The sequence below is a fragment of the Pavona decussata genome, unplaced genomic scaffold (genome assembly GCF_977016875.1).
Source record: "Pavona decussata unplaced genomic scaffold, jaPavDecu1.1 SCAFFOLD_253, whole genome shotgun sequence".
Classification (NCBI taxonomy): Eukaryota; Metazoa; Cnidaria; class Anthozoa; order Scleractinia; family Agariciidae; genus Pavona; species Pavona decussata.
This window is the reverse complement of record NW_028145656.1, coordinates 39,989-57,838: the sequence shown is the minus strand read 5'-3', so window position 1 is coordinate 57,838 and position 17,850 is coordinate 39,989. Positions and strand designations below refer to the sequence as shown.

Genomic DNA, 17,850 nt, shown 5'->3' with positions numbered 1-17,850 from the left:
TAATTTACAAATTTGCCTAATGTTTTTGACAATTTACAAAAACTCTCGGGTCAGCCTTCGCGGAGCTTACTCGAGAAATGTCTACTGTATAAAATAAATTATAGAAAAGTTACATTTTACATTACGTCTTTCCAAGAAGAAGAGAGAACTTTGTACGACAAACTCGCCTACAGCTCATCTTCTTCTTCTTCTTTTTCTTTTTTTTTTTTTGTTGTTGTTGTTGTTCTTACGTATTTGACCGCATCTATTACAGCTGAAAAAATGGAACCCCACAAGCTAAGTAAGAAACTAGATCTTGTAGATTTTTGGCATGAATCACCAATTCCTTATGTATTTAAAACAGACCTGGTACTTTATATTCTTCAAAAAAGAAACAAGTGGAATGCTTACTGATTCATTAATTGACTTTATCATGTTTAGGTATTTGATGGAAATAAAGACAGTGAGACCGTTGTGTCCAATGTGCTGAGACCGGCTTTCACAGCACGATTTGTACGGATATTGCCAGTGGAATGGCATAACCGCATATCAATGAGGGTCGAGATCTACGGTTGTGCAGGTAATTTCCAAGTCATTTCTCATCAGTCTGAAAACTGCTCCTTAAAGGGAACCTCCACTCTTACAACAAATTGACGGTTAAGCGTTGGAAATAGTGTCTAAATTCTAAATAATTGTCTAAAACGTAGAAATGACATTCAAGTGTGTTAAAAATTAGATATGATTTATCGACAACTTTCGCTTTTAAATTTCCTGGGGGCAGCCATTTTGAATTTGATGACGTGTAATGGTTGCCGCTGTTGTTATTCAGCAGAAGTTCTTTTGTGTAAAACAATTGAGCAACCTTATTACGTCATGAAATCCAAGATGGCGGCGCGCGGGAAATTTAAAAGCGAAAATAGCCAATAATCAAATTATGTTTTTTCCGACACTGAAATATTATTTCCATGATTTCCAATGAAATTTCAAAGAAAATTGTATTTTCAATAATGTAAGGTTAACATGTTTCGAGAGTGGAGGTTTCCTTTAAACAGGGGAATGGGTTTGACTGAGGCACCAAACTTGGAAATAGCATTCTGACGAAAAAAAGATTGCTCGTGGGAAAAGTTTGAACGCAAAGCACGTTCATTTCAAATTAAATCAAGTAAACCTTGTAGGTTTTGTTAGCTTTTAAACTTCTTTTGAAGTAAAGGTACCGGTAACGAAAAGTGAATATCTCCAAGTGATGTTATGAATACCTCGACCCTATTGCAGTTTGCAGCTGTGCATCAGAAACAGCACTATTGAAAGATGTTAAAAACGATTGTTAAGCGGAACACGGACACAACACGAAATTAATCCTGGTGATGTAGTATAGAATGCAAGTTGAAGATTACCCTCAAGTTGCTTCCAGACGCTGATTCAAAGAGTTTCACTTGTTGACAAACATCAGTGAAGTGGAACCAATAGACTTCATTCACCACTGCCTAAACATGATGATGATTAAAACTTGATAGGAACTTGACTTGTAAAAGGACTATAAATAAAATATTTGCCTGCAAATAGAATTTTCTGCCTTTTCCTGCCTTTGTTAGAAATTAATTGATTCGAGTGGTCTTGGCTCTCGTGGATGAAGTAATTAAGATAAGGAATACCCCCTTTGGGTGCTTGCATCAGTAATATGATCAATATAATCATACCATAGGCATTTGTCTCGGCTTAGCAACGGATTAGACGTGCTTTTGATCAGGGCCATTATTCGTAAATAAACGGGAAAGGCATATAGATACTCTGAGGCTATCGGCCTTCCATTACCTTGATACATTGTAGTCTGGCCCATTCAGGCCAACCTAGACTACACTACACAACCTCTTTATTTATCGGTTGATAGCAAGGTCTCATTAATGCGACTCGGCATTGACAGATGACGAAAAAAAAATCATTTACCTATTGAAGTTTAAATTTAAGCAAACTTACCATTAAAGGTTAACCACTGAGTTCCTCTTGAAAAGAGTACGGTAGAATAACAGCTGTGCTCTCCAACACAAACAGAAATACAAACTGAAGCAACTGTAGGTCATGTTCTCCTGTCACAGAAGTACATGCCATGTAGAGATTTTAAGTGACTTTTTCCCTAATTTTTGATGTCTTGGATTTTGAAGAATACCCTTTACGCTAAAGACCTGAGACATTTCTCCCAGAAGTCGGTAATCTTCTAACCTGTTCGGGATATGATTGGTAAACTTCGTGCGATCCTCGGCAATGTTCGCGTGATCATTGCTAAACTTCGGAAGTCTGTTAAATACCTCGGGTGCTTTCGTATTATTAAAACTCTGTACTCCCCTTTTAGACGATAAAATCTGAGTACTTTTTGTTCTGCAGGTGTGTTTAAACAAGGAAAATTAATTCTTCCGAGCTCTGCTTATCTCCACAATTATTTAAACTTCCTTTTTATTTTTCAAAGCTCCCACTGTTGTCCCATCTACAAGACCGCCTGAAATGCATATGACGACAACGAAAGCCACATTCAGTGAAAAAGTGTCTACAACAGTTGATTTCAAACCGGAAGAGCGTCAAATTGAAAAGACCGAGGGGAAAGGTAACAGAGAAATATTGAACATTCTTAAACGTTATTTATGTCATCTCCGGTCTTCCGTTCCCTACTATAATAAATTCTTGCCGCAAATGACACTAAAAGTTAGTACCAAAAGTGCTCGCTTAAAGAATACTTTAGTCTATGCCTTTTTCAAAGTTTCAGATTTCTGCTTTTAGCATCAATTTTTTCAATTTTTTTTTAGCATCAAATTTTCTTTTACTATTTTTGTTTCCCTGGGACTCTTCATACTCCGCTTGTCGTATCAGTTTAGGAAACGCATAAGTCCACATGAAAATACTCAACATCAACCCGATGGAGAAACCGTAAGGCCGTGGCGTCGCACATTCTTTTTCTCGGCGCACCCTTAAGATGCCCTCTAAAAGACTTGTATATTTACTTGCCTCAAAAGGTTTCAACATATCAGTTGTGATCGGGCCCGTGTTGGTGTGCATTGTGGTAGCCGCTCTCCTGTTGGCTGGATTCTTCTACTGGCGAAGGTGAGACTGAGAGTGCGCAAGGTGTAGTTTTCCATCTTGTCAAGTTAAGTTCAGGCTGACTGCAGAACTTCAGATTATGGAGGTTTTCTTAACTTAGCTAAAAGGGTGTTCTTTAAAAAAGGTTTTCATTGTAGCGAAGTGGTAAGATGCCTTTGATCCAAAACGGATGTTAATAACATTGGCTACGTTCAGTTGCTTTCCTTGCACTCCGTTACACCTTCTTTAGCAGCTAGAGTTAGGAAGCGGGCTAATTATCAATTATTCCATGAGCGCGCGTTCGGCGGAGTTGGCGACAATCATCTCATATCCAACAAGCGTGAGTAGAATAATGGTTCAATTAAAAACAATCAAGAAATATCGCTTGATCTTGCTGATTTCGTTCTGCAAGAACAACCAGAAGACAATTTAATGGTCATGCACTATTTCTCGGGCATTGTTTAATGACTGATTTACCATGGCCGCTAAGCCAATCTAATCCCTGCAAATGCACTATAAAATGATTCAGCTTTTGATAATGTATGTTATGTCTTCTCCTTAGTACAATGATTTTGCTTATTTAATGCTCCAGTATTGTAAAGAATCGTTGACCAAATAATGTTTCTTTAAGCCTTTTTCTTTAAAACTTACTTTGAAAATTAATAGTGGAGCGTAACAACAACATTGAAAAAAAATGTAATATGATCACTATTTTTACAGTAATATTTAAGAACTACTGACATTATTGGTAAGAGTTTAACAACTGGTTATAAATTTGACGTTTTTGGTTAGAGACACGTCAAAACTGAAAGAGAGAAAGGTAATCGCAGAAGGAAATTTATGCTCTTGAAGCTGGTATTAATAAGGATTAATGACAAATTTAAGCAAAGACAGTGAAGATGAAGTATGTTAGATGAAGTTTTAGTTAAACGATTGCCTGTATTCTTATAGGATAAGAGCAAAAAAGGCTGCGAACATGAAGACAGTCACGTATCGGAGGTTAGTTATATTTCATTATCACGTGCCGCTTTATAGCAATTGAAATATTTTGTTTGATCAACTGTTCTTTATGGTTCATTTGATGAGTTCATTATTTCATCTATACATGTGGGGAAGAAGCTAACTAAGCATGGATATTTGAAAGAAATTTTATTTTATATCTTCAGCCTCGTGAATGAATGATAGATGTATTTTTATCAGTCAGTGACACAGGTATAGTTGAAAAAAAAAAAAAAAAAAACGAAATTCTAGTTCTCCCTAAAGGATTTGAACCTATAATCGATCTTATTAGTTTTGGATGCTCTACCGCTGAGCTGCCAATCTCGTACCCAGAGCCCTCAGGCTCATTGGCCAGAGGTTAGTCGCCAGGAGAGACTCTGGGGAACTGGAAATTTTATTACCGTAGTATTTCTGCGATAAAAAATAATGTAAGCCGTTAGGAGGCGACCAATCAAAAAATTGAAATAAAATTCCAGTTTCCCAGAGTCTCTCCTGGCAACTAACCGCTGAACAAAGAGCCTGAGGACTATGGGTACGAGATTGCTGAGCTTCTGAAAGCTAAGGCCATTATACTACAATCAAGGACAAAATGGTTGGCAGAAATTGATGTCTTCGTAAGCACGTGAAGCTGAAGGAAAACGGTGCTAAGCACGTAAAAAATATCCGTTCTCCAGCCCCCACTCCTATGCAATGTTGATCCCATGTAAGAAAAAAGGTCTTGTGTACTTCAAAATTGTATTGGGGGAGGGGGTGAAGCGGAAGGGATGGTGGTTGGGAGTAGAATGCGTTGGACTATAGTTAGGTAAATTCGCAGTTAAGGACGGTGCCTACTTTTCTTTTTACGTTCTGCGCATCTTGAGATACTCGGATTCTAGTGGTTACAGTGCGCCACACGGTGCTTTGTATTTTACTCTTTTTAAAATAATTGTTGCTTAATTATTTCTACAAAATGCGTGGCAATTTTCTTTTTAGATTTCAATAGCCCTTGCTAAGATTGCTTTCCCCGCATAGTCATAAACTACACAAGAATATTTATTTATTATTAGGCACCGTCCCTAATAGCATACGTTGTAAGATTTGTCCCAATATCTTGTGTTCTTGATTGGAGATTCATGTGACAAATATCCTGCATACTGCAAAGATTGGAATGTCGATGAGTGCAATATGTGAAGAAAATGTGATGTTATGTTTTCGGTCTGGTCAATAAACAAATTTTCCTATAAATGACCCTTTTTTACTGATACTTCAAACTAATACTAACAGGCGAGGTTTAAAATAAGAAAGAGAAAGCCTGAAACTCTTTTAAGAGTTGAAAAATGCGCAGGTAAAACAAACAAAAAATGAAAGAGGTCAACACTAAAATTTGTAAGGTCTTCAAGTTTTCTCGAAACCTTTGATGCAGACTTTTGGATGTTATCGTTTTGAGTCATTTGAGAAAGGTAGAAAGTTGCCGTAATTGGAAAGAACGTCGTTGATATACAATCCAATGCTATGACATGGAATTGAATTTTCTCTTGTTTGCTTTTCAGGCAAGACAATGAATTACCCGATGGGATGGAAAATACTCTCATTGACCGGTAAATGAGTAACTTTCTCTTTTGCGTGTTCTGCAACAAAATGTAAACGCCTTCTACTACTAAATGTCGCGATCTTTCACTTTTTAATCTAAGGGGTGCTTTAACATTTGAACTGTTTTTAATTTGAAACTGCTGACGATGTGGAAATTATGTCTTAGTGTTATCAATTCGGGAAACATAACGAGAGAAAAAAATATCGCCTCTTTTTGCTTTTTAATTTCCTGTGCGCCCCCGACTATAGGGCCAAACGCTCCCCGATGTTGTCTATTTGGAATAACAGAAAGTTAAGAATTCTAAAATAACTTAAAGGTGGAGTATCATGGTTTTTTTCATATCTTTTGTTAAAAATGATGAAAAAAGACCTTCAATCAGCTGCCAAATAATTCTAGAATGACGAGAGAAAGAAATCAACTCAATTCTTGAAAGGAACAACTTGTGATCCGATCTGTTCTAGTGCATTTTGGAAACAAAATGCGAGAGCTTTACATTAGCCTAGCATTTTTCAAGTTTCATTCCATCCCGACCTACTCTGTCTCTGGCCAGAGGCACCAATCAACAGTTTTATTGCACTGGGGTGATAATTCATAACAAACTTGACAATTATTTTGTTGTTTCTGCTGACAGACTAACATATTTGGGTTTTAAAATGACAGCAGATTTGCGTAATACTTCTCCTTTACATGTGTAGAATCCAGTTGTTACCACCCTAAATGTTATTGATGTATTAAAAAATATATAAAAAAAATGTGCTGCATTCTCAACAGATCAACATAACTTAATTTGAAGAGTCCTTGAAAAACTTATTTTCTTAGTACAAAGGGATTTGAAATGCTATCCCTCTCTCCCTGAAAAGATGTTGGTCACTCCTCACATTTCATCCCTCAGAATTCATTTAGATAAAGAGGCGGAGAGATTTTAAAAATAGACGAGAAGAGTGAGAATGACCTGCAGATTATACAGTGCTACTCACTTTAAAAACTGGCTATGTTGCAAGCGTGGTCGCCTTGATGGTGTAGTGGTTATCACGCCCGTCTAGCATCCAGGGGGACGTGGGTTCGATTCCTGCTCGGGAAAATGTTTTTTTTTCTTTTTCATGTGAGATGTGTGTCTGAAGTAATGTTGCACAGTGTTAGACTGTGAAATATTCATTTATTTAAAATAAAAATCTCAACAACAAAAAAAATTCAACCTTTTCTTCGACATCTATCTGAAATTATTACAGATTAGCGTAAAAAGATGGTGTAAAAGCGCCAATTCTTTTTTCCATTGACAGGGTGGAGCTTCTGTGCAAAGATTCTCAAGATAATTAGGCAGAGATGAAGAGCATTTATTCTGCCTGTCATCGTGCCATGAATGTCTCATTTAAATGCGATAATACTAAAGTAACAATAGAAAACAGTAGCTTTGCTTAAACAATTGTTCAACCCTATTTAGGCTGTGGTTTGTACCCACCTAGACATAATTAAATCACTTCGCAGCCTCACGGCTGAGTTATGTAGATTTTACAATTGAACTGTAATAATAAAACAATAATCTAATAATCAATAGATAATAAAATTAAAATCTAGAAATATATAGCAGTCTTTTCCGTTTTCTTTGAGCCAAGCGGGGCAAGCAAGAAAGACGCGCTAGGGCATTAGGCAAAAAGGAAGCAAAAAGTTGGACCGGGGAGAGGAGGAGGGGGGGGGGGGGGGGAGAGGTGAGGAAGGATTCCTTTCCTCCCGCGTCCCTGCTCCTCTCTCCTACAATTTTTTGGAAACGGAAACGACTGCAACGCAGGCTAGTACCAACCTTAGGTAGCCTCAAGACCAGGAAAGCTGTGCAATGAAACCTTGATCTATTATGTTGGATATCGGGTTTCTCCAAAACCTCAGAAAATCGTTCAAATCGACTAAAATTATAGTAAAAAACAGCAAAGAAAGGCTAAAATACTATGCAAAAGTAACGATTATTCAATGAACAATTACAATCAATTCACGTCGCGAGTGACCAGCGTTCGAACTTCTCATTGTTATGTCCGACATGTAAATGAAATGTTGATTTTCTTCGGTAAAATGTCAGCTTAAAATTTGATAATACTGGAAACTGACTGAACAAATATGTCGTTTTCAGCTGCATTCTCTTAAAATCCCCGAACAACAGCTAGTAATTATAAATTCGGGGGAAAAAACTCCGTTTCCTAGAACTTTCTGTAACTTCAATCGAATATTCAATGTTCCGCTAATGCATCCGAACCGATCAACATGTTTTAACTTGCGGAAATAATATGTCGTGAAAAGGGCAGAGCATGCAGGCGCGCGAGGGCAGCTAGTGCGCGTGCATCCACGCTCTCCACTTCTCTCAAGTACACTCACTTGTGCCGATATGCGAGTAACGACTGTTTTGAATATGTGTTATGCGGTTAAAGAATTTCCTTTCTTCCTCGCTGTCTTTTTAAAAGCATAAGTTAACGATTGCAACAAGAATTCGGAAAGAGTTCAGAAATTAAGCCTCTGTCATTTTTGCAATTAAATAGCCTCCGCAGACCCTCTTTTGGCTGTCAAGCAATCTTTCCTCCCAACTTTGGGGAGGAAAGATTGCGTGGCGATTGCGAGGGAGGCTAAGTTGCAATCGATCTAAGAAAACAATCAATCAATAGCAGTTGATTGACATTGGATCGATTTCGGATTTGTATTTATTTGAAATGGTAATTAGGGTAGGCTGGAAAACCAGGAATCCGGAATTCCGGCGGAATTTTTCAGAGTCTATATTTTTTTCATTTTAGTTTTGTTAGTCGAGCAGGTGACATCCATTAAAGTACACCCGAGCCAATGATCTTTATCTACAAAGTGCACCCAAAAAAGGATTTTTCAAAAAACATAGATAATAATAAATTCCTCTACGTCCGACACGTCATTTAACAGTTTTCGTAATTAAACGATCTCTCGTACAATCACTGTGTGGCAATAGCTACGCACGGTTGAGCAAAGAAGCGGTCAAAATTTTCCCTTGAGAAAACTATCAGTCCTGCAAAATGGAAAGGAGAAGAAAATAAGCCGACGCTGTATCAGGTTTGTCCAAGGGATAGGGGTACTATTTTCACAAAGATATTCTCTGTAATTCATTAGCCTGTGAATAAAAAAATCACTTAATTTGAATGAAACAAAAACAGACTTTAGGATAATCTGAGGTGTGTTTTCGGAAATATCCGGAGTATAAAAAAAAAAATAAAAAATCCCTTAAATGAATAATAATAATAATAATAATAATAATAATAATAATAATAATAATAATAATAATAACAATAATAATAACAATAAAAAAAAACAGGCTGAAAAATTCCGGCGGAATTCCGGATTCCTGCTTTTCCAGCTTACCGTTATTAGTGATTCTGATCTATTGTTGTTGACTTTCATTGGATACTTTTTACTCGGGCTGTAAGGCAGCACGATTTAAGGTTTCGGTAGCATTATCAAATTGTTTTTTTTATTTTTTGGTCGCGATGGGCCGAGAGATAAGACTTCGGGCCACGAGTTATTGTTCTCGGTCTCTTTTTTTGTACTCGGCTGGCACGAGTTAAGCTTTCGTCGCGTTATAAAATTCTGTAAATTCTCGGTCGTGTTCTTTGTACTCCATTATACCATATGCGAGCCCGCGAGGGATGCGAGGCACGAACAAAACGTGCGAGGCATGAACAACCACAACATAAACTGCTAAAGTGCTACTATGACGAAATTTGTGTCTTTCTAATCTGACCATTTTAAAACATAAACAAGTAGTCTGTACGTGAAGAAGAATGCTGTTTACTATTTTCAAACATCTCTTTTTGTTCCGGAGTTATTCAGTTTTTTAAAACAAATTTGCCAAGTGATGACGTCATAAACTCAACCGAACTTTGATCAAATATTATGAAAAAAGATATCTCAGCCAATTTGTATCAGAAATGCTTGATTCTCTGCGGTTAAATTGTTCCAGGTGCACTTCATAATATGAGCTTATCAGTTTGTTACCATGGCAACATACTGGGTTCCAGTCCTCTCTGATACTTAAGGGTTTGCTGGCAACCTTTGGCGTTCTATTTTGAAATTTGCCAATGGTGCCTCATCTGCATGATCCAGAAAGCGTATAAAAAAGTTAGGTCGAGTTCGTGGCCTTGTTAAATTTTTTTCAAGCTGAAAATCACTAAAATATTGAAATCAGGTTGGGGGGGCTGGAAAAGAGTGAGTTGCCATGGGAACCGATTTTTTTATAGCCGTAGGTGTATTGCCTTTAGAACTATTAGCCTGCCAGGTTTCAATGGTCTCTGCTGTAAATTGACTGAGATAGCTTTATTTATATACTTGATGTTATATTGAGTTGAGAATATGACGTCATCAGTCATCTCATTTACATATTTTACACATTTTTCAAACTTAAATACTTTCTGAACCAATGCAGATATTTAGAAACGGTAAACGGCGTTTTTAATCTTTCCTAGAATTCTATGTGATAAGTCTCAAAATTCAAGAGGTAAAAATTTGATCATAGTAGAACTTTAAAGCTAACCGGGGAGCTATTTAAGGACGTTCGCGCGAAAAAGTTCTGCCCCACAGATGTCTGCCCCACAGATGTCAGAAATGCAAAAAAATTGAGGGTCACTGACTTCGTTTCAGAGATTGAGCGCTGGAAAAATACCGTGATTTTGAAAAGTTGGGCCTTCGTAACTCAAAATGATCTCCACAGTTTTACATTTAAAATATTCAAGATGAGTAACTGGAGACAAACTATTTTAGTCAAATTTTATCTAAGCGTGTATGTTTCGTAAATTAGTCCAACTGGTGTCATCCTTGTAATTAAATGTATCCCTTAAAGAGAACATTTGCGACCGTCACACAGACAAAAATGAGTGTAATTCGATGGCGCGTGGACAGAAAAATAGAAAATAATCAAACTTCTGCCCCATAGATTTTTTTTATTTTTCTCTAAAACGTAGACAATCGATAAAGAAAGTGATCAATTGAAAAAAAAATTGGGGGTCACCAGACATCTAAGAGAGTTATAATGAAGAGAAGCTAGCCGCTGTGGTCACAGATTCCAAAGTCACGATTTTGCGTGACAGGTCAGAGAAGCACTGGAGCCTAAACAGGGATATCTATCCCATCATGCACAGCTCACAATGATTGCTCGAGTCAATGTTTTCGTTCGAGTGTGCTGTCAAAACTCTGATCGTTTAAGTTGTTTATTGTTATTCTACCCTTAAAACTTATACAGCTGTTTAGCCAATGGCAAGAAAATGCATCTATAGCCGTTAGCGAGGCGAAAATGTGAGAAGTAAGCTTATTTATTTACCTAGAATGGGTATGTGGAGATTGATTGTACACGGGACTGGTGATCAATGAAATTGCTCTTGTAATGTAAGACTTTCTCGTTTACTATCAAAGCTTAAAAAAAGCTTAAAGGTGACTTCGTTTGACGAATAGACTACATAAAGTATTGCATTTCAATTATTTTGTTATATCGAGAGTCAAGTAAATATATAAATCTCTTCGCGCGAAATACCCGCAGGACGGTATCAACGCCTTTACTTGGGCTTTTTGTTGCAACCTTAACCCGTCTAATCGTTTCACGTTAAGTTTTCGTTTTTAAAACTGTGCAACGGATATGAATTTCCCCCTCTTCCCCTTTTCAATGCTGTCACATCGGCCGACATGTGTGTTTACCTCCGTGTATCGTCAACCATGAATTGCGCATGACATTGCGTGGCGTGTGCGTTACTTGCGCACTAAAGATGCGCATAAACAATTAGCGCGAACGTCCTTAAGCTAACCTGAGTGCTATTTAGGCTAACCGGAGTGCTCTTTAGGCTAACCTGAGTGCCTCAGACGTCTGACTCGCACATTGTGCATCCCCGCCGTGAGGCGCCGAGTCTGAAGCTCACCACATGACGTGTCACATACTGGATGGCAGATGCAAGACACAAATGGCTAAAAATAAGACTTATTCTTCTATAATTCATCAACTTTAACAGAAACGGCATTCACTTACCTTGGGAGGCATTTTCTAATTCCAAGGCGAAGACTCTTAAACTTTATGCGATGAACAGACGCAAAGAAACTTAATCTGTTTATATGTCTATTTTTATGGTGTCGTTTGTGCATCTTTTAACTTTCCAAGTTTTTCAACTATTCATATTTCAGCTTTTCATAACTAGCACTTTAAAAATTCGAAAGGTTTTTATCGTTTTTTATTTACTTAGCTTTTTTTAGTTCCTCAAGGTTAGTATTGTTTAACCCAAAATTTGGCAACTAAATCAGTCTATGACCCCGCGGGCCAAGATAGATAAAGATGTCTCACGTTTACCATAGAAAAACTATCATGTAGAAACGGTTTTTGTCTTCAAAGGAAAGGTGAATAACAAATGCTTTCCCCTGAATTTCATTAAAAAATATAAACAGCGAAACATTGAAAAACGTACAAAGATAACGTACGCGCAATGCGCAACATTACTCTAGATCAGACCGAAAATTACGATCCGTCATTGACTTGGCGTCACATACATATCAGGACCGTTACTAAAAATGGTTTTCGTCTCTAAACAAAAGGTGAAAACGTAAGGATTAAAGCCCGGGGATTATAAAAAGCATTCGTATGACAAATTTTGTTTTCCCCTGTATTTCACATGATGAGCTTAGGTGAAGAAAAAAATGTATGCTAATGAGCTTACGGTGAGTTGAAATCACCAATGGCTTATCATTAACTACAACAAGAGAAACCGTTTTGCACCTTTGCGTGTTATAATTCATGGTCGGAATGGTCTTTTTTCACACGTGCAGAGTTCCGGCAGTCACGCAGAGAGAAAGAGAATCCCAGACATCGTGGTTTTGCAGATCAAACGCGCGAGGAATGCTTTCGTTTTATCCACGCGAACGGTAACCAGTAACGAAGGTTCTTACGCTTTTTGTAAGACATGGTTCTTTTGCTCGAATAGTAACTCCAGGGCACAGACTTAATATAATGTGAACCACTCAAAATAGGCAACTGGGAGATTTAGCATTTTAAAAGAACATCGAATCAAAGAACAAACGCAAACAATTCCTGCCAAAAGCAGTAGAATCGCGGCACAGAGTTTGGGACATTTATTTACTGTACAAAATGTAACAATATTTATTGTAGCACAAGCCGCGCTAGACACTGTTTTTGTGAACGTTGTAATCTCATTAAACAAAATTCGGAGTATTTTTTCCACAAAAAAAAGAAAGAAAGAAAAGTGATACAATTGTACATTGATGATACAAAGCAAGGGATCGTCTCCGCGCGATGCATTCGGTCGTCCCTAAAATGGAAGAAAAAAGGAATAGTTTATAAACTGCAGTGCGAGGTTGGTATTCCTCTCATTTAGAGTTATAAAGAATTGGGACTACAAAGCAGTGTTACTGTATACTACATTTGTACTCGACAGAGCAGCTATGCGCAACGCAGAAGCAAAATATTACAAAGCAGAATATTACAGTAAGCTAGATTAATTAATATCCTGCCCGACAGATAACAACAGCTCACTGAAAAGAAAGCTGACTACCCAAGTAGAGCAGAATTGGTTATTGCGATATTAATTAGTTGAAGCAGAGAATTCTGCTCGATTAGCTAAAGCAGAACCTAAGTTAGTGTTCATAGCGCGAGGTTAGACGGTTAACGTTCTGCTCGACAGATAACAACAGCTTAATAAAGAACTGACTACCCAAGTAAAGCAGTTTGCTCGACAGATAACAACAGTTCTGGGAAGAAGTGACTACCCAAGTAAAGCAGTCTGCTCGACAGATAACAACAGTTCAATAAAAACTGACTACCCAAGTAAATCAGAACAGGATTAATATCGCGCGGTGATGGTTGAATTAATGTGGCGCGCGGTAGATAAAAACAGTGCAGTAAATAAATGACTAAGAGCCAAGCTATGCAATACAATAAGTTCAAAAACCCGAATCTTAAAATTGATATAGCCTATTTACAAACTTCACTACTCACCAATGCCTTGCCTTGCTAGCGCTTTGATATGATCGTGAATCCATGTCGAACACGCGCGAGTTTCCCAACCTCGATCAGTTTCCCGCCATAATAACAAAGATTCAACAAGACTTCGACTCTCGGCAATGGTCTGAAGAGGTACATCCTTCCAAAATATCGTTCTAATTCCTAAACGTATACGTTGCTTTTCGACATTTCAATCCTATGATACTTGCGTTAAATGCTGAGAGGAAATTTGTTAGCCAAATTCAAAGACAGACAATCACACTAATACAACTCAATTTCAGAAGTACATTATTTTATCGAAGCTGGCCTCGATTCTGAGCATCGCATTCTCAGGTGAAGAAAATAAAAACGAATGACCCAGGAACTATTTTCCTCGGCTTTATGGTAGATACAACTTACCAAGTCGAATATGCATGGGTAAAAGTCAATCCCCGAGCAGAGGAAGTGGTCTGCTGTTATTCAATAAATTAAATTGCTGCCCGCCGCAATTATTGATAAATACAAAAAATTCCATTCCTTTGTGACAGTCTGGGCTGGGAAATGTTATGAAAACGAAGGCAAACCAATGGCAAAATCGGCAGTTGACCGTGGAAAATCATACAATACCAGTCCGGAAAACACTGCGCGTCGCAAGGTCGAAAGCGCAAGATGAAACTGCGTGACTATAATACACTGTGGCTGTTTCATGTTACATTTCCAGGCATACGATGACACCTCGCGTACAATATTAAGAGAACCCCTGGGTGGAATTTTTTTCCTGCTCAAAGCTGCTCATGTGACTGCAAGAAATGCAATTCTATCTGGTGGTTACTTATTGCCTCTCTATATCGCTGTATTTATCTATTTGGAAGAATAAGCGATGCTGGAGGTTATATGAATTGACAAATGATGCAATAACAGTTTGTTTGACCGATCAGATAAACCTAGCCTGTGAACAGGCTACGGTAGGGGATATGACGAAAGAAAACACCGCGAGCGAAGTGAGCCGGGGGGGAAACTGTGCCAAGAGGGGAGCTGGCCGAGGGGGTACTGGGGGAGGAAGGGCGCGGCATAGCCTGTACACAAAGGTTTTATGCCGCCGTTCCAGGGAACCCGCTGTGCACTAGATTCTAGTGCAACCTCTGATTGGTCAGATCACTGATTGTTGACAAGTTGATTGACATCACCATATTCCCGTGGGTTTACGCGATCAAAATTAGCATATTTCTCTATCGGGAATTTGTATCATGGCGTCGGGCGGTGAGCCGGTTTCAACAAATGATCTGTTCGAAGAAGCATTGAGCGATTCGCTTAGGAATTTCTCTCATATTACACAGCTGAATGAAGAAAAAAAACGTTGCTTGCTCGCCAAATTTATTTTGCATACGAATACACGATTTATGGGACACGGTTAGCCCCAAATGATGGCATTTTTCCAAACTCGCAGCTTTCAAACCTCCGTGGAGCAACATCAGGCCATTTCTGTAATGATAGGCACTCAGTTTCTGGTTGTACTGATGAAGACAAATTGATGCCGCGGCACAGATCGCATTTCTTAGTTTTGGCTCACAATTGCCCAGCTCGTTCGAAATGTTTTTTTCCTACTACAGCCGCCTTTCCTGACTTGCAAATTGCAGTTAGGAATATGACCAAAAGTGGACACATTTCACACAGTTGGAGATAAAACTGTGAGTTACAGAAGGTAGATACTGAACTAGAAGACGACACTTTTAACATACAATTAGGATTCTTTGAATAATTTACTACTTCTATTATAGTCTGCTTAGTGTTTTTCACAAAAATGTGGGATTTTATGGTTTCCATTCTGGAAAGTGCCCTTGCAGCAGCGGGGAAGTTTTCCCCTGGCAATGTTTTTAACCGCTTTCGTCTCCATGGCGTCCTTGCACTCATGTTCTTTAACCTTTCCACTATTTGGGTACCCAATGAAGATATAAAACAATAAGAAATCAAAATTTCAGCTGATTTTTAGTACAGCACTATAAGCTTAAGAAGTTTCGTGCTGAATTTTCGGAATTTAATAAAATCAAAACTAGCATGAAATCTAATTTAGCAAGTAAATAAGCTAACCTTGTACACTGGTTTATTTTGTCCCTGCGGAATATTCATTGACACTTCCATTTTTTTCTCGATTGTAAGGGGATTTTCACCTTCTCCTCGCTTGCTTCTTGGTTAAAGGTAAGTGACTTGGTCTCCGGTCGACTGAGGCGCTTTTTCCGTGGCAAGACTTCCATCTTTATTTTGCTTCGCCGAAAGTGTAATTCCTGCGGGCGAACGAAGCGCGACTGATCTTTTCGTACTTGTGTTGGAATTACTGCGGTCTGGAGATACACCAGTAATTGTAGTATCGTTCACATTTAAAGCCGGCTCGTTACAGCGGCTTGTATGGATGGAAACTGAATGAGAGAGACGAACAGCTTGTCGAGCACATGGCATAAAGCTCAGGTCGGAAGAAACCTCTCCTTGCGCGAGTCGAAATCCTAGGTTTTCTAACGCTTGAGCCACAATAATGCTATCTTGTCCAGGGACAACCAGAAGCTCCTTATTTTTGGAAACGCCAAAGACCGGTACCGCACAGCCCATACGGAACCCTGCTTACCGATCATAGCTAGTTTCCAATTTTCGCGAACACAAAATGGCGACAACCCCAAAAAAGCTGGACCTTAGAAGTTTCCCCCCTTAAAACCGTTCAGAAAAGCAGTTATCCTGAAATCCAGGGGTTTATCTGTCTAACCTTTTCATAAGCGAGTAAAACGTTAGACAAGAAAACCATTGTGTTTCTGATAATTTAACCAAAATTAGCTCGCCGAATTCTGATGCTCAGCACGCCGGAAAGTCCGTAGGAATGTAAAAGTTTTTGACCAACAAAAGTATGACCCAAATGCGGCAAAAACAGGCACCGGAAACTCTAGTAAACACAAGCCTGTGAACTTTTGAGTTGACGAAGTTCAGAAATAATTTGGAAATAATTTTGAATCATTGTTCGACCCTCGACCATTTACCCTCGACCCTCGACTAGTTACCCTCAATCTGATCAATGTAAGCATCGACACCATGAACAGGAGATACCAGAGGTTATCCCTATCGAGGGTATCCCCTTTTAAATCAAAGCAATTCAAATCAACTCAAGTAACACAACACAAATCAAATCAAATTAAATGTTAGTTTTTTTGAGGAGAGGGGAAAACCGGAGTACCCGGAGAAAAACCTATCGGAGCAGAATAGAGAACCAACAAACTCAGCCCACTTATGACGCCGAGTCCGGGAATCGAACCCGGGCCACATTGGTGGAAGGCGAGTGCTCTACCAATGCGCCAACCCTGCTCCCCAACCCTCGACTCTCGAACCTCGATCAAAAGGCAAACTCTTTTGAACCACAAGTTTGCGACTTTTTGCAAAAGCGACAGTGGAGCTCCAACTTCATTTCACTCTATTTACCGCGAGCTGGAGAAAATCGCGTATTTTCCCTCGAACTGTCATATTCACGTGCGTTCTTCTTTACATTCCAATAATTCCAAGGCATCCAGGCGAAGATAACGACATGCTGTTGACAGCTCATTGACAGGTATAGTACAAGGAGCGGAATGGCAGCTTCAATCCTTTGTCAACAGGCTCCTTCTCATCAGTGCCCCCCTCGGCCAGCTTCGCTCGCGGCCTTTCCTTCGGCTTTTCCTTCGCCCTATCCGGCTACGGGAGCCTGTTCACAGGCTAGATAAACCTCATGAATAATCGTTATTAGTATTCCCCCCTTGGTAATATTTGAGTCTGTAACGGCCAGATAAGACAAACAAGTTTCGATTGAGGGCATAGTCAGATCACCTGTAATCCTCTTTCCCGAAGTTTCACTTTGAAGGAGGGGAGTATCATGGGACATATCATTGATTTTGGGCAGAAATTCACTAAATTAAACTTTGAACACTGTGTTTAATTAATTTCTAAATCGCTAATTTGAAGAAATATTAACAGTGATTCTACTGAGACGAAAGGTTAAACCAAAATATGGTACAGTCCAGTTTTAGTGCATTATGACAGCGAAAATTGAAAACGTCGGTTGAACCCATTTTTATTTTCTTGGTCATCTGCCAGCGCAAATATCCGTGGATAGTTTCTTTGCATTCTCATAGTCTTTTAATGGACTTTTAGTCATTATATATTGACTTCTATCAACCGAATAGCGTCTTTTCGATTTTCAATGTGTTACTAAAAATAGCGTGATACTGTCCCTTCAAGGGAATATAATTTTCTTCGA

At 38.7% G+C, this 17,850-nt stretch overlaps 1 protein-coding gene across 4 annotated transcripts in view; it reads left to right on the top strand.

The window, feature by feature from the left end:
* The window catches only part of LOC146456884 (uncharacterized), a 36,001-nt gene extending 28,803 nt beyond the window's left edge, over positions 1 to 7,198 (top strand). For 3 of the 4 annotated variants that reach the window (XM_085092502.1, XM_085092499.1, XM_085092501.1), the window contains 6 exons: positions 421 to 559; positions 2,441 to 2,575; positions 2,982 to 3,069; positions 3,997 to 4,044; positions 5,574 to 5,621; positions 6,895 to 7,198. In XM_085092502.1, coding sequence (XP_084948628.1) covers positions 421 to 559; positions 2,441 to 2,575; positions 2,982 to 3,069; positions 3,997 to 4,044; positions 5,574 to 5,621; positions 6,895 to 6,931 — 495 coding nt within the window. In that variant the 3' untranslated portion in view covers positions 6,932 to 7,198. Of the gene's footprint in view, positions 1 to 420; positions 560 to 2,440; positions 2,576 to 2,981; positions 3,070 to 3,996; positions 4,045 to 4,211; positions 5,391 to 5,573; positions 5,622 to 6,894 lie in introns of those variants that run through there. The other variant, XM_085092500.1, reaches the window with a different exon arrangement.
* Positions 7,199 to 17,850: the final 10,652 nt, after the last annotated feature.